At 40.6% G+C, this 22,188-nt stretch overlaps 3 protein-coding genes and 1 long non-coding RNA gene across 5 annotated transcripts in view; 1 reads left to right on the top strand and 3 right to left on the bottom strand.

Moving 5' to 3' along the window:
- LOC118424537 (trichohyalin-like) overlaps positions 1-22,188 on the top strand; it is a 565,429-nt gene that overhangs the window by 514,384 nt on the left and 28,857 nt on the right. The window contains exon 1 of one of the 2 annotated variants that reach the window (XM_035833130.1): positions 21,698-21,880. The exons of the other annotated variant lie outside the window; for it this stretch is intronic. The gene's annotated coding sequence lies outside the window, so the exon portion shown is untranslated. Of the gene's footprint in view, positions 1-21,697; positions 21,881-22,188 lie in introns of those variants that run through there. 2 annotated transcript variants of the gene reach the window in all.
- LOC118424580 lies at positions 118-696 on the bottom strand. Its single transcript, XR_004832213.1, has 3 exons — positions 570-696; positions 326-405; positions 118-174 (listed from the first exon to the last, which is right to left on the bottom strand). It is a non-coding gene; the product is annotated as an uncharacterized LOC118424580 (long non-coding RNA).
- On the bottom strand, positions 911-5,375 carry LOC118424357. The gene is made up of 11 exons (XM_035832906.1): positions 5,372-5,375; positions 4,737-4,901; positions 4,335-4,445; positions 3,949-4,085; positions 3,626-3,833; positions 3,115-3,365; positions 2,459-2,726; positions 2,159-2,242; positions 1,492-1,980; positions 1,176-1,264; positions 911-1,027 (listed from the first exon to the last, which is right to left on the bottom strand). Exons 1-11 carry the CDS (start codon positions 5,373-5,375, stop codon positions 911-913), a joined length of 1,923 nt encoding a protein of 640 aa, XP_035688799.1.
- LOC118424356 (aladin-like) overlaps positions 11,076-22,188 on the bottom strand; it is a 45,891-nt gene continuing 34,778 nt past the window's right edge. Inside the window, exons 8-15 of the mRNA XM_035832905.1 lie at positions 15,264-15,388; positions 14,762-14,822; positions 14,112-14,202; positions 13,573-13,666; positions 12,703-12,770; positions 12,178-12,259; positions 11,688-11,772; positions 11,076-11,231 (exon numbers count right to left, since the gene is read on the bottom strand). Coding sequence (XP_035688798.1) covers positions 11,103-11,231; positions 11,688-11,772; positions 12,178-12,259; positions 12,703-12,770; positions 13,573-13,666; positions 14,112-14,202; positions 14,762-14,822; positions 15,264-15,388 — 735 coding nt within the window. The 3' untranslated portion in view covers positions 11,076-11,102. The remainder of the gene's footprint in view (positions 11,232-11,687; positions 11,773-12,177; positions 12,260-12,702; positions 12,771-13,572; positions 13,667-14,111; positions 14,203-14,761; positions 14,823-15,263; positions 15,389-22,188) is intronic.

Here is a 22,188-nt window from a genome sequence, read left to right as displayed (position 1 = left end):
TACAGTAGAATTTAATGCTCGAACGTTACAAATCATGTCGCTATCATTACTAGTATACTATACAACTGGTTACAACTTCTGATCCCATGGACACTATCGTTTAACTAACCTTGGTCTGGCGTGTGGGAGAATAGAGGCGTGTCTTTTTCTGTAACGCTTTCTTCCTTCAGGGCACTGAAACAAGAATGCAAAGGAAAATATGTCTTGTTAGTAAGTAGGACTGATGAGCAGTCAAAATGCAAGGATATGCTCTACTTTTATATACTATTGTGTTTTTTCAAAGGACCAAAGCATATGGAAATACATTGTATCCCAAAACTCTTACTTCAAACTCTCTTCCAGCGCCTCTACTGTCGGCTGCAGCAGGACATCACAGGTTCTGGTGAAGACCATCATGTCATCAACCTGTGTGAGTTCGGATACAGGAAAAAGGTCCATAAAGTTGTTACAGGAACATAGAGCAAGAATATATCTAACAGAACAGTCATTTGCGATATATGTTATAAGTCTGTAGCGTCTCGTCCATCTCAGTATTTCAAAATGTTTCTGTACACTGTTTTGTTTCCTACCTGACACCATCCAGCAGCGACCATGAACTGTTGGGCCGAGTGCGCACGCAAGATGGTCTCCTTGAATTCGCTGTTCATGATGTAAACCTTCCTGTTCTCTTCTTCATCTCCAGTCTCGATGATGTTCCTAACAAATTGAAAACCATAGTGAGAACGAACATGTGAAGGAATCGATGTTAACTTTAAACTTTGTACAGGTAAGTATTGATAACATTTGCACAACATCCGTTCAAAGTGGCGTCGGGACCGTCCTTGGACCGTAACTCTTTGGAACTGGTGTGTTACACCTGCTATACAGATGATACAGAACGTCGTGGAAAACAGGAAACTTTACGATGTTCTTACATGGTGAGTTTACGTAGGTATGTCAGCGCCCTCCTGGCCCGCTCCGGTGTTTCTTCCTCCCTGATGACGGCCGCGCAGGACTTCAGAATCTGGATTTTGTCCATCAACAGATTCTGTGTTGAAGTTAACAAGATGGTGTTAGGGCAGTTGAATATAGCATGGCATAGGCTTTAAAAGTCGTTAAAATTGATAAACAAATATGCGTGACAGCAAAGCCGGTGCGCTGGTTGATGCTGCATGGTCACTTAATGAATAACGTACCTGTAGAAACCCCATGACGACGTTGATATCAGGAGGGCTGTCAGGTATTCCTCCTTTCTTCCAGATCACCGTGGCTTTTTTCTTTTCCTCTGTGTAGTGTAAAAGTAGAAAAGGTTGATTGTCTTACGCTATATCCCACATGTTTATGGCCTTCTCCCATATTGTAGGTAGTTTTGCTTTTACGGTGGACTGCAAGGAAACTGTTGCACACTTGCCGCATGGTGCTTTGAGCCAATTGTGCCGAATTGGTACTACGCCTTCATATAGTTTTACAATGCATGATTCACTTAAAAGTCAAGGTAAAGCTTCAGCTTACCTCCATCAACAAACTTGACTGTCTGTGTTCTCCCCTGTAAGTCCAGGACAGCCCAGAGTGGTTGGTCGGTAGGGATACTCGCTAACTGCAGCTTGGACATGCCACCGTTGACGTTACTTGAGCACTCCAGGTTTCCGTTACAGTTGACGGAAAACCTGAAAAGCGCCCCAGTCGTCATCAGGTCATGGTCGATCGGCCAGACCCAATAGCCTTCGATGATTTGTTTATCGACGGCGAGGGATGCCGGTAGCTCGGCGGGGCTTCGCGTTGAGGGATCCACCGTTGTGACACCGAAGAACAAAGCGCCGCTTCCCTTGTCAGTGAACCCGGAGAACTCGACCAGGACCTCTTGGTTAACGTTTATCGGTGAGGCACTGAAGACCAGGGCGCTGGTTGAGACTTGCTCGTCTGACACGTTCAGGCGATGTGCATTTCTCTTGTTAGGGGACAGCATGACTGCTGATCCACACACACTGTGGAATGTCATGCCTGTAAATGATATGGGAAATAAGTTATATTGATAGTACATTATTCTTTATGCAAACTCTGAATCAAGAATGCAATGTCGTGTCCACTTCAAAGGTTCTCTTTTAACACTTGCTGACTGGCGTGTGTTCAAATGAAGGGCATAACAAACAGATGAGGTATTTTAAGTACTTCCCCCCACCTTCTGGCTTGTCTTGTTGGTCTCTTGGAGGGGGTGCTTCAATTGAGAGTTGCCTTGACAGCTGGCGCATTGGGCGCTGAGGACCTGTCAAGAGTAAAATAGAAATGTGAGTAAGGCCTGCCATCTGTTTCGACGAAAGTAGTTCATGTCTGGGGCCTTGCTTGTTTTATTTGGAAAGAAATAATATGCGAATAAATGATAATTGACAAAAATCATAATTGACAAAAATGTAAATGACTTATTATGACAGAGCAAATGTATACACAGTAAAACGTAATCATGATAACAAAGACTACGTACCATCGAGGCTGACGTAATGTTGCTCGGCGTAGTGCCCGAGTAGTAAGGGAGGGCCGGTAACAGGTGCATCCGTCCCACCGTTCGGTTTGACCTTGGTGAGGAAGTCATCACCAGGGGTGCTCGACACCACGTGGATCTCCCGCTGCAGTACCGATGCCAGGGCCATGAGGGCGATGTGATCACCCCACTCCCCGTCAAGTGACATCGCAGCCAGATAGGAGTCCCACTTCTCATCGGGTACAAAGGAGCGCAGGTGTTGGTTTCCCTCCTGCAAGGAAATGGTGAAAGTGAGTGATATCGAACAATTGTAAATTACGCTTAGTTGAACTCAGTGAACAACTAAGTTACACTTTCACTGGTTGTGATGACAGACGAGACAGACGCTATGCACAGAATAAACAGGTGTGTTGTGTCGGCAAAGTTCCCCAAGTTCTCTTCGACGAGCACAATGAACAGTGGACTACGGCTTAAAGTCCCGTACTAAAGAGTACTAAAGACTGCAACCCTCTTTCAGAAGCGTGTATGTCTAGTGACACAGCCTGGGTCAGAACTCATGACTTCTTGGAGGTGGGGCAGGGTTACTAAACCACACACGCTACGTTAACTAGTTTCCTTTGATTTATCAAATAAGACTTTATTTATCATGTAGCCCTTACCGTAAAAGGATGGTCCCTCAGGTAGTCCACCGCCTTGCTCCTGAGTTCTTGTTGAGTCATCTCCGGCCCCTGTGTACGCCGCAGCTGGTCGGCCACCACGTGAAACATGCAGTTACCGTCCATCGGCACGTTGCTACGGAACGAAAAGCCCAGCGTGTTGACGTGGGACACCAGCCTGTTGTAGGCCTCCATCTGGTTGAAGATGTCCGGGTGCATCTGTTTTAGCAGCTGCAACATCCCTGGGTCCATACCTGTGGAAAACATCGTCAAGAAAGGAAAGTATAACTAGCATCCTTTACAGAGTGGAATATTTTTTAGAATCGGTCTTTCTACATCCAGTACAACATCTTGGAGTCTCTCTATGTAAAAGTACAAAAACACATATAAAGATGTAACGCTATTGCCTTTTCAGAACCAAAAGGTCATTATTCAGACAGTTACTATTATCAGTTGCCAGGAGGCAATGTTACATATGGGGCATTTCATTAGTCACATAAATAAGCCCGCAAACCTGCTGCTTGAAAATAGCTGGCTGTCAGTGTTTCCGTAGACGTTGTAGATGTGGTTGTTGTTGATGGCACTGCGGGTGAGGGTTGTTCTGTAGCTTCTGTTGCCTCAGGTGTTGTATCCGTAACTGTAGCTGCAGCGGCACCAGTGGCATCCGCTGAAGCCGTACCATCCGCTCTAGTTTCTACAACCTCAGAGGACTCGAACTCATCCTGTGGAACAAGTGATACATCAGAGCTGAAAATATCGTTAGAAATGTTTAGGAAATAAGGTGTTTCAGAGTCTAGAGCGCCGCATGCTTAGCTGATGGTATTCTTCCAAGCTTACCTCAATGGTCGCTGCCTCCGGTTGATCTGCAGTCGTCTCGGACGGGTCTGGGGTGTTGGTACCGCCAGGAGTGGCACCATCTTTCTCAGGGCCTACTGGTGCTTCTGGAGACAAAAGTTCATTTTCTGTCACAACACCTGATAGAAATATGAAGAATTCATGTCAAAATATTCGCATAGCTGAGGAATAACACTCGCATCAGAAAACTAACGCATGTATGGAAAATATACAGCAATGTGTAAAGGGTACCGACACCAATAGAAGCTGAACGAATGTGTTACGTATGCTAGCAGTAGAGATTGACAACTGCAGAACCTTATCGCAAAGTAAACAACGTGTACACTTCAGTACAGTTTTGATATATTGATGCCAGTGACAGTGGTTACCTGTTACTGCTGTGTTTTCTGCCTCTATGTCTTCAGTTTGGTCAGGCTGACCAGGCTTTTCTGAAATAGACTGTGGGGCCTTGGTTGTATCATCAGATGCGTTTTCGTCATCTAAACAGGGCGAAACAGAGAGGAAGAAAGATACAAATAAGACGCAATAACTTATTCCGAGTGAATTTTATGAGTTATTTTAGCTAAAGCGCTGAGCAGCGCCCGGAATAAAAAGTGGCGATTTGTTCGGGGGCGATGTCCTTGGTGCTGAAACCGGGTCCCTTACCTTTGCTATTTTATCACCGTTTTCAAAAGCAATTTTCTTGCTTTTAAAGTACATTGCATATTCAACCGAGGAAGTTGTTCACAAATGTTTACCTCAAAAGAATCGCAAACCCCCATGTTACCTACCGTGACTGTTTGCAGCATCTTCGTTTAAATCTGTGCCGGAGTCGGAATCTTGGGCGGAAGTAGTCTGGTCGCCATTTCCGGTCCCCTCCGGTTTTGTTGAAGTATTCCCCATCTTCAGACCGGGATGCCACTCGGGGGGCGGGTCCACGACAACTCCGCCTTCACCTGTGGAATTGATAGATTGTTAATAGAAATCACGACGTACTCACTTACACTCCCTTTCCACAAGAGTTTGCGACAGCCACTCGACCAGAGATTTGACAGATCGCTCAACGAATTTCATCGATGAAGAATTTCTTAAGATTTTATTTTGATGTATATCAAATCATACTTTTACATCTTGGCATTATATTACAATTCGAACTCAAGTGTTACACAAATCCAACTTTAGTCGCTGTGCGGCCGTCCAGCGATCGCCGTCTTGTGGAAAGGGGTCTAATCAAATAGCACAGGTAAGATATAGATTAGAGATCTTCATATCAGAATTGATGATCAGGAAGTGGTACTATGACAGTCGTTCTAAGAGTGACAGCAAGAACGAGAAATCTAATATCAGTATCACATAACTCTAAGTAAGTTGCTATGAACTTAAATACAGGATATTGCACTTGATTTGCTTAATTTGAGATTTGTACCCATGGACGAAAATCATAAAACAATAGACCCGGCAAAATTGTGTTTTGTACGTGATGCATAGCACTTAAATGTCGTTGCCTTTCCATGCATGACAAAACAACTATTTGTTAGATTTGAGTGTCAGGTTTCGGTGGTTTGCGAGAAAGTAGAATTGAACCATGCCTGTGACGTCACGGTAGTTCTCCATGTCTTACTGCGTCGGCGCAGCAATGGCGTCACAGATGACGTCACACTCTGTAATCATAAACATTACACGTACACTTTACACTTTGGTATGTACCATTTCAAGGATTTGGGGGAGAGGGGAACTATAAACCAAGTTAGAAATAAAGTTATTTAGGAGAAGTACGCATCAGAAAGTAACTCCCAGACTGGCAGGATGTGAGGGTTGAGCTGATCTTCGTCCAAATTTTCAGCAAGCTGGCAGGAAGTGAACGCTGGCATATGAAATAAATCAGAATGGTATGTACCTGAGAGTGAAGTTTGTTGTGAGGGAAATAGACACGGTTGTGTTATATAGTTCGTCAAAATCGGAGGTGAAATCTTAGATTTCTAGTCTGAATCGGAATGGAGCAGACAATTAACCTGGAACGAATAACACTCAGTCTAGTATTTTTAGCTAGTTGCTTTAGATTACAAATACCATTACTATTGAGTATTATAAAAGAGGAGGAAGATATCGTAAACGTCATGAAAATTCCCTCTTTATGGGAATAATACCAGATAGATATAAAACTGGTAAGACTCTGATGGTCGCGGTATACATACAGAAAAGGAAGCATAAAGCTAAAGGGCACACTAGTAATAGAACAATGACAAGGTGTGTCAACGAAGGTTAGCCATCCAGGTAATAAGATGCACAATACAATAGTTACGCTAGGAACTGTAAAAGTTTCGTGAACAGAAAAGTAAGTTTCAGATAGAATCCGCTATTACAGAGTGTAATATGTGTTACCAGCAACATACTATTAAAAGTTAGATGTATTGTGGTCTCCATTCGTGTGCGATCTGTGAGTCAACCAGTCACTTAGAGCACGGTCACATCATAGTCATCGTGCGTTCGTCGCGCAAGGCTTTGGTAAGGCACTATTGAGCCAGTCGTGCATGTGTGGTACAAAGTGTTTAAGTTAGTGGTTGGTTCTATCATAGCATGCTCAAATTCAACGATATTAAAGTAATATGATGACTTATCCAGTCAACAACGGGAGTGTGTGAGGGGGTGGGGGCTCAGACACAATAGAAACTAGCCGTGTCATGTGTTTGTTAGTTAGTCAGACCTGTTTCCATTCCGCTCTAGCATATCACAACGCACGTATAGCAGTGACGTAATGTCAATGGCCTTTGTACTAAGTCAGGAGCGTCAAACCATTGTGTATATAAATGGGCGAGGCATTACATTTTGAGAATAACAAATTTAATGGGTTCTTGTTTTTTTTTTTGACAGTCATTTCCACACGTTAACCTTAGTGCACAGTGTCCTTGGTGTTTGAGAAAAAGCTACTAAAATGCTCAGCTATGTGTAAATAACCTCTATGGCTACCAATATAATGGTAGGGAACGTCATAAGTCCATGGCTGTCGAAGACATTAGTCATAGGCATAAAGTAAGGCTTAAAATAAAATAAAATATACATATATGGCGATCCCTGTACCCCTTTCGACTTTTGCTTCTGTCGAAAGTTAAGTCACACATTGTGCGCAATGTTGCGTTTTCAAATGCGCGTATTGTTTGCGTCATTTTTGATAATATTATAGTATGTTATATCTACCATTATAATCAGCAATTAATAGTATTGTAATTATATAGACTATTATATAGTTTGCGTACCACTTTAGGATTTTTCTGATTATCATTATCAATTGACAAACATTTCGACACCGGAAATTACACAAACATCAATGGCAAAAATGTGTTTCTTACTGTAAATGTTTCCAGCATTTGCCTCCTACAGGTGTAAGTTCCCATTCAAATAGCAGCGAGCATTTATTCATGAGACTAATGTAGCCACGAAGCACGTAATGATACTTGTGGACACTACATCATGCTTACTATGACTAGCCCCCGCCCCCGTTTGGAAGTTCCCGTTTCTGTATTTGTGTTGCAGGTTCAGAGGCCACGAGACAGGGTCACATGATCGAGGGGGTTCCCATTCATGGTCCAAAGCAGATAAACTTCCCCTTTTCCCGTTTCAAAACAACTACCAAAAACACGCAAAAATGTATGAAATAGAGCATTCCTAATCGCTTATGTATTCATCAGCCACATTCTTTATATTTTCTACCACCGCAAGCCCCTATTCTTTTGTCGTTGTCACCGCATCCTAGGGACCTCGATACCACCTCGCTATGACTGCGCCGCGTTCTATAAGTTGACAGAGTGCTAAACAAATTTCACGAAAAAAATCTTTTTTTTAAAGATATGTGTTTTTTTGTTGTCTTTACAGTCATGTTTTACATTATGCATAATCTTCAGATTATGAAATCAATTAAGGGTCACACAAGTCCAATCTATGTCGCAGTGAGATCGCAACGCAATCGCCTTCTAGTGGAATAGCGAATATACGTATGTAGCTTGCGCAATTGCGCTCTCCTCTCTGACGGAGGGTTAATGAGTAAATCCTCCATATTACTACCATTACCACTACCGGTGGATTTCAATATTTTTAAAGCTGAGACACGTAGAAGCTGGTATGACTTGAATGAGCTGTGTTTATACGGTCATGGTTCGGTCGACCTTTAGACATGTACGTGACGTGGTATCGTATCTATGGTCTGCTCGGAAATTCCCCATGAATGCATACGTTGTGCATGTAAAATGAACAGCCTTTTCTTGAATTAAGTGGTATGTTACGTGTATTAAGGGTCTTTACGCTACCAAAAAACAGGACTTTCGTCAATTCAAGTCGTAAACGCTCCTCAAATTGATGAGACAGCAAGTTACTTGCACACACCTGCGAACTTCCTCGTAATCTGAGAGCCGATTTATACATACATGACACATTTCTTAATAGATGGAGCGCCACAGAGACCAATCCAATGGAATGGGGTGCAGTAGAGGAACAGAAAACCCTGAACTTTATATAGTGAGACACAGACGGGCTTCCCATTGCGCACTTTCACTTTCAATAATGACTATCACATTTACTACGGTATGACTACATAAAAGACTATACATTCAACGTACGGCGTGTAAGGCTTAATGCCGTTGTCTGAAAGTTATTAAAGCAATACAACCTTCAAAATGCACGATTTTTACTACTAAGTTTCAGCTCAGTGTCGTGATGTGCTTTGCATGTAAAGCGCAAAGGAGCTAAATAATAGTACGTGCCTACTGTTGAATCTATGAAATGGCAGTGTAGCACGGCTAAACCGGAACAAGAATAAAATCCCAATCGGCCAATGCTTTCTTTACAACTACAGTATTGCGTATGTGTTTTATGGCTAGCAGTTCTAACATAAATTGCCACCGTATATAGCGTTGTAAAAGAGAGCACGCAACCCGGAAGTAACGCAAAAGTGAAAGCAATAGAAAAACGTACCGACCTCACCTGTCGTAACTTTACTTCGACAGTTCTTGACAATGCTGTCTTCAAAGGTAGGGCAGTTCTTGCACAGACAACCCTCCACAACGATGTTGAGATCAGTTCTGGCAAGACGGTACATTACGCAGGGTAAAAACCCCTGCGCCAGCGAAACAATGACTCAGTAGCAATGGGAAGTCCCGCATATAGGCCTATTGAGTAGCAATGAAAAGCAGTTTACCCATAATCCTCAGGGGGCGAAACAGGTGGAAATCCCGGATGACGTAATGTTTTTCGACCTTTGTGCACTTGAACTTTGTGACCAGAGGGTCTGTGTAAAATGTTAGTAATACATATTCTACTCTAAAGGCTTTAAATTGTTCGTGGTACGGCCTATTTTACTTACACGATATGGCCAACAAGGCATGCGCACTGATAGGCATACTAACAGTAGTTTCGGTAGTAGTATAATATGAGCTTTTAAGGGTAAATTTTTAAGGAGGCTTTGCAAAAAAATGATCTTCGAATTTGAACAACTGTTCACATTACCTCAACGATATTTTTACATCTGCAATTTTGTATCTGCAGTTGTTAAGTCAATCACATGCTTTTCTAATAGCATATAAAGCGTGTATGGCATCTGCATCATAAGAGGTTCTACCAACCATTACTTGTCTACTAGACAAGACAGTAAGGATGAAAAGAAAAAAACAATGGCAAACATCTGACAGCCTATCCTGATCATATAATGTATTTTCAACATGTATATGTATGCAGCATGGAGAAAGATATGCTTATCCCAAGACAATGTGCTGCTAGCTGTTCTGATTCAGTGAGATAATAGGTTAAAAACAGACAAAAAAGTGAAACAAAACGTCTTGTAAGATTAGAAATGCATGGGTTTATTTTCTCAAATACACCATTGACCTCCCATAACTATTAGCATGATATATATAACCATGATTTACTACTTAAAGGGGCATTCCACTCCACACAGGAGTGTTATTTTCTGATAGATATTAATTTTAGGAAGTAATAAATGCATACTACTTCACATCATACGATCAAGTACCCAGTTGCTCCAAGTGCCTCAGAAGCATCCAATCTTCTACTAAACTCCCCAAGTACCCTCTAATTGAATTAATCCTATGGCTGAATACAATGCAAAACTTTTTAAAAAATCAATTTCAGGTTCGCTAAGAAACCTCATCTTGTTCTTGTATTCTTTGCTATCTTATGAGCAATTTGCCTTCTCGGTGTGCTTAGCGAACCTCATTTATTCCGAAAATATGCACGATAAACAAGGTGTCTATGCATATACACCTTTCTCACGCGGCGGCCATGATAGATCTAAAACGAGTTCAATGTGGCATACTAAAGGCTGTCCATCATAATTAGCAGTTCGACCAATGGTAGCCTGCCAATTAGGAAATCGACCAATAAGTGAATGGCTGCAAATTCGTTAAAAATTTGCATTATTATGTTGTTATTTTGCATCTCTTAAGGGACTATGGGGTCAGTCTACACTACTCTAAATTGCTACATCTTTCGGTGCATAACACTTCTTGTAATATTTATTATTCTATCTTATATCATGAAAATTTGTGTGGTTTGGGGGAAAACTAAATGGGACCTGATTTTAGAAATAAGTTTTGTCTGTTTGCCTCATTGACCTCTTCTTCGATCTATCATGGCCGCCGCGTGAGAAAGGTGTATAGGGAATGCACATATAGGGAATGCATGGCAAGGGTCTGCATGGGTTTAGTGAGTGTCATATTGTTTTAAAAAACACACATCCCACAATTCATCCCAAGGTGAATGCCACAAAATTCGGCAGATTATGTATTCATTGACACATTATCTATTGGAAAACAAGACTCCCTTCTGGAGTGGAATGCCCCTTTAAGATGGAAAAGAAGATAAGAGCCCAATTTCATCGCATAAGCTGTAAACTTTTGTCAAATTTCATTGTATTTCCATTGTCTTTTGTCATGATACTACACCTTTTGTATTTCAATACTCATATCTAAATAAAGGCAGAATACAAAAATATTGACAACCCCTTACCTAGTCCAAATAATTTGGTACAGTTCAAGTACCAAAGCAACAAAATGTTGTATGATGTACATTCTTGCATTTTTGTGGGAATGTTTTGTAAGCTATGTTCGATCATTCTCGGTTTATGTTTGCTAGTTAGATTCTGTCCTGTTTCATTGCTGAGAAAACATCTGTCCTGTGAAAACGGTGCCGTTGCCAAAACCGTTACGAGGGATTCTGTTGACGTCATCAGAGGGGACGAACATCAGCGGGATGAAAGACAGCTTCCCATTGGACCAGCACTGAAATACAAAAATGTTGGGGTTTCTGTTATGATTGCAACATATGCACAGAACACTAAAAACAACAACAGCATAGACGTCTTCCAAAGCATTAAGATACAAAATTGCACCTAAATGTTGCATTGCATAGAGGCAGCTACAAGTCTATGTTGAAAAAAATTTCAGCAAGTTTTGTAAATTGACCAATCCTGACTAGTACTGTCCATCACAAATAGCAGTTCAACCAATGATAGCATGGTAATTAGCTGTTCCACTTCGGAGAAAGTGGCTGCATGTCAAATTTCTGCATTTCTATATCTTTATTTTGCATTTCTAAGATTGACTGAGGTGGGAAGGAATTTGTCCATCATGCTGTATTGCGGTCTTACACCAGTTCAGTACTTTCTGCAGCTACAAGATATCTTGTGTTACCTTATGATAAAGATATGCTAATAAGTGTTCTTTATATTGTCTTACCACAGCCAGCAGCGCTCCGGATTCAAAGCTCTCCTGAAAGCTGATCAGCTCTGGTGACACGCCAGGCTCTCCTCGGATGAAACCACTGGCAAGAAAAGGGATGGTACAGACATGATTATTTGCATTAGACAGCTTGCAACAAACCTGCTTTTTTTCTCTATCATCCTTTTTACTGTCAAACTCGAGTAAGTTTAAACAAAACTTTCATAAATGTAGCCAACTGATTTTTTACTTTCTCTCCTAATATGGATACATTACTAATAAAATTTTGAGAGCAAAAACAAACTCTTGTCCATTGAAAAAATTGTGCATCAACTGAGACATTCAAGCTGATTCGTATTTTCATTGTTTTTCTTTTGTCTCTGAACTTGTGTTTGTTACTGCATATACAGAGTGTCAAAGGTGTGACAGGTCAAGAACAGAAAAATGAGTGTGACGTCCATGTAATGTCATGTTTTGGACATGGAAAAGAGACACTTGAGTGACTCACCAAGGCATGATCTCCAGTACAGGGTGTAGCCTGGTGCGGAACAGCGCTATCAGCTGGGACGTGGTGCCTTTCTCTGGGTCAGCTGGAAACAACACAACATACCGCCACTTTAACAAATACTGATCTTCCCAAATATACACTCAGTAACAATTTGACTGGTAAACTTCTAGATCTGAATGTCATAAGTGAGACAATCAAGACAATTCCTGAATAAGTTGAACACACACGAGAACAAACTTTAACCCTTAAACTGCCAAACCTGGATACAAAAATGTATATCCGGCACACATATACATGTCCTGTGTGCCGCACCCGGATATATCCGGGATAGCGTATTCCCTGAAGTAGCAACTTTGCGCGCGCGTGGCCCACGAACCCCGGAAGTTAGGGACTTCGGCCTTGTTCAGGGGGTTCTTTTTGGAGGTCAGCAGCCAACCATGGCACTGATAGCATTTTAAGTGCTGAAACTCTGGCAGTTTAAGGGTAAAGAAACAAACAGATAACAATACTTTCATTTTCCCTCACCTGTAAACATGACAGCCAGTCTCTCCCCTGTAGGATCCCACACCATGGAGTGTACACTCCCTCCAACACTGTGATAGAAGGAAAGTAAGGGAGAGCTTAAAACAGAACTTCAACAAATGTTACTCCAAACTTCCAGATGGTGAAAGGGGCAAATTTGTTCTATATATTACAGTATATTCTAAGTGCTTTAAGAATCATGCTATCTACACTGGAAAACTTGTCAAATTTGATATTCTCAAAGACTATTGAAGACTCCAAATAACAACCTGTTTGCCCTTCAATCCTAGATTATAACGGGAGGGGTCCAAAGTCCGGTAGGGGTCCAAAGTCCGGTAGGATTTTAAAATCATTTTTGCGGAGATATGCATAAGTGTCTGCACATAATAAGTGCAACTTGTTATGGACTAAACCTTGTTGTAAATAACTGAAAAGTCAGAGTATGTGTCCAAGTTGGTAAGCCCCACCAGATAACGATTGAAAAAAGTACACAAGTTTGACGCCTTCCGTGCATGCTGACGAGCGAACATATCGAGAACATGGCCCGGGAAACTATTAAATAATTCATCGTCAAATACGAAATGTGAAAAGATACCACCACAGATGAGAATGCTATCTATAAAACTTCCTAAATAAGCACAGCTATGCCGTGTCTTTGCTTTTATAGTTGGATAATCGGAGCTGAATTATGCCGCATGTTCACGGCCCTGTCAACCCCGCCATCTTTGTGATATAAATCATGAAAACCTATTGGTCAAAATGACAGCCATCCAGTTTCTTAACGTACCAGTGTGTGTTACATAGGATGGCATGCACATATCTTATTTGCAAGACTGTAACGTTACATATCATAATCATAATGTTGTGACTTACTTCAGGACTTCCTCCCCCACCTCCACAGCCACCTGGGACACATCCACACAGACTACAGCTGACTTAGACCCAGCCTTAACTGATGTCACCACATCTAGGGAATGTAATACAATCAAGTGGACAAGTTACAACTGAGTTACAGACAGAAAACATTAACTATAAATTAGTGATATAATGCAAAATGATGAGACCTGTAGTTTCTGCAGGCTTTTAAAATTCTTTTGTCTTTGGCACTCAGAAAGAAGTTATACATCAAATCACATTCAATTGTACTTTATATTACTAGGCTTTACCCTACAAATAGTTATATGTACTAGAAAGAAACCACGCAACAGCTGGAAATGGCCTGCTCTTTCGCCAGCTTTCCTCAGTGTCACAAGGTGAGAAATAGTGGATGCTATCTGAATTGTCTGAAGGTTTCCAAAATCATAACCAGTTGGCAATACTCCAGTGATTGCTTTTTGGCATATCTTATTACCTGGATGTCTAACCTTCATCAACACTGACTATATAGTTAAGGAAAAAAACCCAGACCACACCTGCATCTCTAGGGAAGGTGATGGAGTAGATGACAGGCTCATCTGCCACTGTGAACAGTAAAACAGCGCCATCTGGGCTCCAACAAGAGGACTGCAGCAAAATGATAGGTGCAAAATGGATGCAACACCATTATTTCTGAACATGTTCATCATTGAACACACAACAATCTCAAATACTTTTCTATACCATATGTGAAAAAGCTTTTGGCCCATTTGTCAGATTGTGCTCAACTGGAATGCATAAGATAATGACCTTTTTTAGTCTATAAAATAAATAAAAAAAAATTATTATCTCATACGGTTAGTTTCTGGATGAATGTCAAAATTCGACATTACTTTCAAACATGACAATTACATTACGGCTATACAACTAGTACTAATGGACAAGGGGTCTTTGTGTGAGAATAGAAATAAAACACATTACGGCTATACAACTAGTACTAATGGACCAGGGGTCTTTGTGTGAGAATAGAAATAAAACGGACAAGAAATCATTTTCCCAAAAGTAACAAAGTACTCTTAGATTTGTTATGATAAATTCAAACTACTTTTACATCCAAGATCCTTTCCCATCCTTCAAGATAACTGCAACACTGGAACTTCAATATGTTTTTATTATTTGATTTATAGAGAAATATGATGATCCTCACCTGACATCTCCCTGCCAGGTTAGTCCATCTCTCACATGTCCAGGTCTCCGTCTCCCAAACTCTGGGTGAAGAAATCGGTTATCACACTGCTTTCCAAGTCTTCTAATGGAATTGTCATTCCATGCTAGTCTGCTAGCTGGCACCCAGTAAACAGGAAGTACATGTAGGTAAATTCTATCATTCTTAGATTATTGACTGACAGCCGGTGTGTCACAGGACATCGATCAATATCTATTTGCCTGGCTACATTTACCCCCATTTTGAAAAAAAATATTTTGTGTTTAAAAGATCTCTAGTGCAGCACCCCCAAGATATGCACAATTAAGGTATGCAGGTCTGGAGTGCATTACACCTGGGGATGTTGCAGTGAACATCTCTTTGGATGGATTTTGTTAGGATGGCAGATATAAGTAACCTGGCAGAATCATGTTTAGTAGAACTTAACACACTCATTGAAGAGCATTTACGGATTAAAAATCTGTATGTCATACTTATAGCTTACCTCAAGAGTGAAGAAGGCGTGGCTGCAAATAGCTTGTTCCCATCAGGTGACCATCTCAGTAAGGACACGCCTCCGCCCCCCACCCTCCTCAGGGGCACGCCCGTTTCCGTGGAAGCTGACCAGATCTGGAAAGAAAATTACACATTTTATGATAACCTAGACAGTACATATTATAATCATACTTAGCTTCTGAATTACCAAATCAACCATTTCAAAATATATGACTCTTATAAGACATACGATCATGATATATACATATATATACTGATGACTACATTCAATTTACTATGTTCAACTTTTGTTACCGTCAAGGCAAATGGAGGTTATGTTTTCAGCAGGAGTATTTGTGTTCGACTGTGTGCGTGTGTCTGTGCATACATGATTGTATGTATGTCAACACAATAACTCAAGAATGCCTACATTGATGGATTGTCTTGATGTTTGGTGTGTGATTAGGCTTTGATGAGACCTCAAAATGATTAGATTTTGGGCCCCCTTGTGGCTTGTTGTAGTACTGCAGCAGAACGTTTGATTTCTTGTCTTGACCAAGCTGGACACGGACACTTAGCAGAATGAAATGTATATTCAATATTTTCTCTGATGAACATGCGTCCTCTAAAATTACCATATTCATTTTTACTTAAGAACTGTGTCAGACACGTAAGATTTTTTTGGTTAATAGCACAAAATGAAATTGTAATATCATATCACTAGCATTGGGAAGGAAAAAAAGCGTCTTCACTTTTTCAACACCTGTAATATGACAGTTTCTTAAAAGCTCAAAATGATACCACTGCAGTCATATATCTGCACTTAACCCACAAATTCTCTGTGTGATACAACCAACCAACTCCACATGCCTGTAAAGCTGGTACATTGTGGTTACAGTGGTTGGCTTTTTTATTCAGATTCTACACTGGGACCAGGTTAATGTTACTGTTTGAAAGTGAATGCAAAAGATCAAGTTGGAAAATAAAAATTAGTGTGATCCAGTCTACAGTCAAACTCTATGATTACAGAAGTGTATGGTTGGTATGACTTTTTCTTTCAATACATATTGGAGAGAAAAAAGATGCACCAAATGATTTCAGGAGGAGAGTAATATTGTTGCCTGCCTGGCAGAAAGATAACCCCAAACCCAGACTATTACCAGGGCCATGTTCCTATTTTAGGAACACTGAAAATATGCTAATGTAATTGCCTCAAAACATGAATATAGAAAAGCCTTCTCCACCACAAAAACATTAAAAGCTTCTGTAGCTACACAATTTTTTTACGAGTCTGATTCGGTTGTCATTCTGTCATTCCGTAAACAGTGCAAAATGGTATCTTTTCTACTTTTATATCATATAAACCTATAGTTTTGAAAGAAAAATTTCTTTCGACACACACAGAGTAGATACTACATTTTGTATATTAAAAAAATAGTCCTTCCTTTTCAGATGGAGGTTAAGTTAGTTGTAGTTCACAAATTTCAAGAAGACCTTGCCTATAGCCCACCCTACCATGAACTGGACATTCTGCACAGTAAAACATTGTTACAGTAGTGTTCATCTAAGCTTCTACGCACTATCCCAGACTTATATGTTTGGTCCACGTGGCAACTCATGACAATAACATGAATCATCTGTTGAATATTCCAAAGAGATTGAGCATACAACCTGCAGGACATTTTCTGGACATATTCTGTGAGCACGGTGGACATGTAAGGTTTACAATCACAATTCGTGTTGCTTCGTTGTTTAAAACGTCCAACTGCATGTGTGAATGCAAGCATCAATGATGAGCATATATGAATTCATTTGTAGCTGATTGGCAAAGGAGTGGAGCTGTGTTGCTTTTGTTTTAACACAGGTCAGTGAAAACGTTAGTCAAATGAAACGTGTATTATACAAGTGACCACCAGTTTGCATAAGGGTCATCTGTGCACGTTTGCTGGTACCTTAAAGTACTTTCTATAGTGGCCACAGATCTAATGTGACCATTTTCGCCAGGTTTATTGAGTGTTCACCATAGAGGATTTGCCGTGTATCTCTTGATACATACATTATCGACTCGGAGGGATCCACAGAGGGTACTATTTCTTAACACGAAGCAAAAGATCTAGAGGGATGATGTTGCTGACCATCATCATCAACTTGGCACTACTAGTAGTCTATACAGAAGGTCGCACTTTGCTGACTGGTTGCGAAACTTCGAACAGTTCTGACACAACACCAATTCTGCAGGTCAACGTCAATTGTTTACACCGGCAGTTGACCACACTTCCTGATGACATACCGACCAGAGTAACGCACTTGTCTCTATCCTTCAACAATTTGCGTAGCCTGACAAAAATTCCACCTCTGCTGCACCTTTTATTACTCAGTGCAAAATGGAACCAGATCGAAACCGTGGACTGGGAGTCGCTTCGAAATGTACCAGCTCTACAAATGCTCATTTTAAGTCATAACAGAATTGCACACGTGAACTTAGGCAGTGTCATCAAACACCTGCAGAATTTGACACTGGTCAATCTTGAAGATAACAGGCTCACTTCCCCCTCTCTGCATGACTTGGGGTTCCCCTACTTGAATGTTGCCAAGATTGAAAACAACCCCTTCATCTGTGACTGTGCAATGGTGTGGCTTGTTAGAAAACTCAAATGCCTGCAAGAGTCTACAGAAGGGGAAACTCTAGCACTTTGTGTGCGGTGTGAAACCTGCGTGTTCGGTGTGCTCAACCCTGATGATATGGTGTGCGGAGGTCCCAGCCACCTGACAGGAGCGCCCATGTCTAACGTCTCACGTTATCTCACAACGTGCGAAGACGAAGCCACAACAACTACTAAGATGTCTGGTCTTCAGACAAGACAAACTGAAGGAGCCACAGCTGCTGGAATTCTAAAGGTTTACCAAAGTACTCCACTACGGGACCTCCAACTATCTACTTCTGCAAGCAACTTTGCTACAAGTTGCTGCAACATCACAGAACCTGCCACAACTGAAAGAATGAACATAAATCAGCCAAAGATGAAAGTTGGCAACATTGGAGTAATGACTTTGGTATTGATAATCATCTTGATAGCATTGATAATCAGGAAGTTCAAACTGGGCAGCCAAAACGAGGCAGGGTAAAGAGATGCTGTTGATGACATTGGTCTTCATAATATGTAATCATCGTTCCCATATGACCTCAAGTAGCCTTACCTTTCATCAAGTGTGAACCTTATGTACATTGTATGCAGGGCTCTAGCCAGCGTCCGTTTTTCCATCAATTGACGGAAATATGCTGCGTCTGACGGAAAAATTTTAAAAGCAATCCGTCAACCTTGACGGACAAAAATCCAAGTTGGAAGCTACAGGCGGCTTGGGGCTGCCGTCCACGGCTGTAAAAGCCACACACTGTTTGTTTTGCTAATTATGATTGTTGACAATATGTGTCGGCAGTCTTTCGCATACGATAATCTCATTAAAACCCGATTTTCAAGGTCTCAATGGCATGCAACGTTTACTACTTTGTAGAGTCATAGAGAAAATGACTTTTTGCAGTTTTCACGACGATTGGAATTGGCTGACGGAAAAAAATTTCGAGCTGGCTAGAGCCCTGATTATATGGTTTGTATAATATGTGCTCCTGCATGTCTAGTTGTTGTCCTGTTAAGCTGTTGAAGAATAGCTACAATGTATATTAATGTGGATATGAATAAAGTTAAAGTCATCATATTCATCACATGTAAATACTCAACGATTAGAATATTTCATTTCCTTTACCATCAAGTACTGGTAAGCAAATTATGGAATTACAAAATTTTGTATAAATGCAATGTATTTACCTCCAGGAGGGAGGTTCACATATGCTGTAGGTACTGTTTTTGGTTGTGTATATATGTGCTCACACCTATAATCCAAAATCCTTGCGATGGATTTGTATGAATTTTAGCATGTGGGTAGTAACTGAGGTCCATGAGGGCTGTCTCCAGCTTAAAATTTTTTTCTGTCCCACACTTTATTTAGAAGCCCAATATTGTTGATTTTCATGGTTAAATACATTGTTTTAAGCTTATGAAAGTACATTTTCAATACTCTCATGTCATTTTTGGGACAGATGGGAAAAATTATTTTCTGTCCCAACAAGCAAATTTCTTTCCTGGGTCAGAAGGACAGGTCCTGGAGATAGTCCTGATGAGGTCGCAATTAAACATGACAGTTTTGGGCCTCCTAGCAGTACATGTATTTTCAGAACAAAAGTAAAATAAGATGTTTGATTAGAAGCTTTATATGTTATAGTCAATGTAATATCTAGTATGACGGTTACAATGTTGGTAAACCTGTGCCAAGTAATCCCTGTAGAAAATTATGTGATTGTTTTCATGCAGCTTTTAAGTAGGCGTCTCACTTGAGTCCCGGACTGCCAAATTTCGCTCAGAAATTTGCAATTTCAGGCGACAAGTTGCTGTTAACTGGTACCAGTTTGCCCCACTTTGAAAATGCCCTTTGCAATTTGTTGCAGCCTAGTGAGATATCTACTTGAAGTTCTGTGGTGTTGAAATTGCTGTATCTTGATGTGACATTTTATATTGTATGTATAGCGTGCACCAAGTTGGTAAAGACAAAATGCTACAAGTTTCTGAAACATCAATATGCCTCACAATCAAAAGTTTTGGTTCCTGAACAAAACAGGGTGACTTCTTATATAACTCAGATATGTAAGAGTACTGATACTAATAGCAGGAAAAGAGGTACAGATATATAGCACTGAAATGAATGTTGAATAACTTCTTATTATTTATGATTAAATCTTAAACCAAAAAACAACATGGGTTGAAATATTTTGCTTTTCCTGATGTCTCTTCTTCTTCTCCCTCTTCTTCTTCTGCTGTCACAAAATAACTTTAAATTGATTTATCATAAAATATGATAAGACTAAATATAAGATATATCGAAATATCATAGCATTAATTTTTACCCTTCCAGATTCCCTTGGTAGTCTTGCCCCTAAATTATCTGTCTGCGGATAAACTAAAAAAAATGTCTGGATAGGCTCTGTGGAAATCTATGATATACACCAGGCCTTCACCACTCTCCCTTACATCACTGGCATTTTTCATTGTCCCTGAAACGGTGCCATTAACACCATATGCCATACCTGTCCTTCAGTGACGACAGGTTATTGAGTTTCTATCAATTTTACATTTTACAACTGGAGCCTGAAATTAGATGTTTCCACCAGCAGACACCTGTCAGACGTGATGGATGACCAGATATCCTAACTGGTCTATGTTCTATGTTATGGAAGGAATACATTACTGGAATTTTAACTAGTCTGGTGTTATCAACCAGAAGGGATAGTAGATCAACTGGTAGCGGCCTCACAGTTGAGCTACTATCAGTTCAATTGTGACTGCAAAACCCTGGTTCAATCCTGGGTAGGTCATCTTGGAGCTGCACCCATCTTCTGAAAGGCAGGTAAAATGGGGGTCCTGTTCAAGGAGGTGTTTAAAGGAAGTGCTAGCCCCCCCTCCTTGTAAAAATAGTGCTACTGGAACAGCAAGGAAAGTTGCTGCCACAGTAGGCACTATGAAGACATTAACAAATGAACGTTAACAACCATAGTTTGGGGTAGAAACAATATAGAATGCTGTAGTTAAGCATTCTCAACCGTACCATCTATAATTGTTCAAATAACCTTCAGCCTAGTAGGGCACTTAAAAAGCACCAAATGAAAGCTGTCGGATGCCAGTTAGCCAGCAGGGAGATGGTTAACATAAAGCACACTGGATTATCATTTTGTTTTGAGTCATAGTATTTCATAGGGTTTTGAATCATAATATTGATACATGCTAAAAAATAAAACAGCAAATCAATACAGCTACATGTGTATGATGACTAAATCAGATGTATAATATTTATTTATTCATACATTCATTTATTCACACTTCACTTCACTTCACTATCCGGTTTAGCGTCCGTTCTTCTTCATTCATTCTTATCCTCCCTTGAACTTCACCTGAGAAAAATTGAACATAAGTGTAAACATAGTTATCATATAGACCCCATATGTAGCCTCACGTACAGTAGCCGAGGAAAATGAGCCTATTTGATGTATGATATGAATAAATCATGAGCAGCCAAGCAAAACAGACAATAACCTCTCATTCCCCTGTTGTTGTGCCTGGCTCCCTCGGGGCAAGTGGGTAAACTTCATTAGGTACAGTTACATTAATAGTGTAGGGAAAAAAAAACAGGACAAATATCAATGGAGTCTACAATGTCCTGTCTTAAACATTAATAGACATCAAAGCAGATGGCTAAAATCTGGAATATATTAGGAAGAATGCAATTTTTTGTAGAAAATGTATCATGAATTAACCCCCTATTTTAGCCCTGTTGGTACGGTCCATATTCATGCCACAGAATTAACGATGTCTACACCCAGCATATCGTTGACAGGCCGGTACGGGAATGATGTCATCATGTCCACTGGTGACGGCGTATGTACGCAGAGCCAAAACAGAGACTCAACAACAGAGCGGGACAATTGGCTAAACCTCGTTCCATCCTAATGTCTACTATCTGGGAACTATAACCATCACTCAAGGAACAATCTTAGAATCTTCAAGGCCGTATGGAATCTAGGTAAGTCTAGTACGTTGTTGAAATCTACTTTGAGACGGAACGCTGAGTCTGTATGCCTTCTGGCGGTACACAGTTTTCATGCAAGTCGATGGTAGATTTGGATATCAATCATTACTCATGTCTGGTACCAAACCACATCAATGGCGTCTGTGCTATTATGAGTACCACAACCTGTGACAGTCTAATGTTTTCCTACCATGGATATAGTGCACACACTGTCAGTCACATGGACTGAATCAAATAACAATTCCAGAGAGGACCAACATTCAAATCAGCCTGAAATTTGGGAGATGATGAAACCTTTATCC

The sequence above is a fragment of the Branchiostoma floridae genome, chromosome 10 (genome assembly GCF_000003815.2).
Source record: "Branchiostoma floridae strain S238N-H82 chromosome 10, Bfl_VNyyK, whole genome shotgun sequence".
NCBI lineage: Eukaryota > Metazoa > Chordata > Leptocardii > Amphioxiformes > Branchiostomatidae > Branchiostoma > Branchiostoma floridae.
The sequence above is the reverse complement of the archived record's forward strand: the minus strand, read 5'-3'. Positions and strand labels throughout refer to the sequence as shown.

Bases quoted from the DNA above. Each gene is read 5' to 3' on its own strand.
- LOC118424357 (XM_035832906.1), bottom strand. The intron at 4,086-4,334 runs GTAACCACTGTC...TATTTCTATCAG, and splicing joins AGAAAACACAGCAGTAACAG to GTGTTGTGACAGAAAATGAA. The intron at 3,366-3,625 runs GTTTGCGGGCTT...TGTTTTCCACAG, and splicing joins CAGCTATTTTCAAGCAGCAG to GTATGGACCCAGGGATGTTG.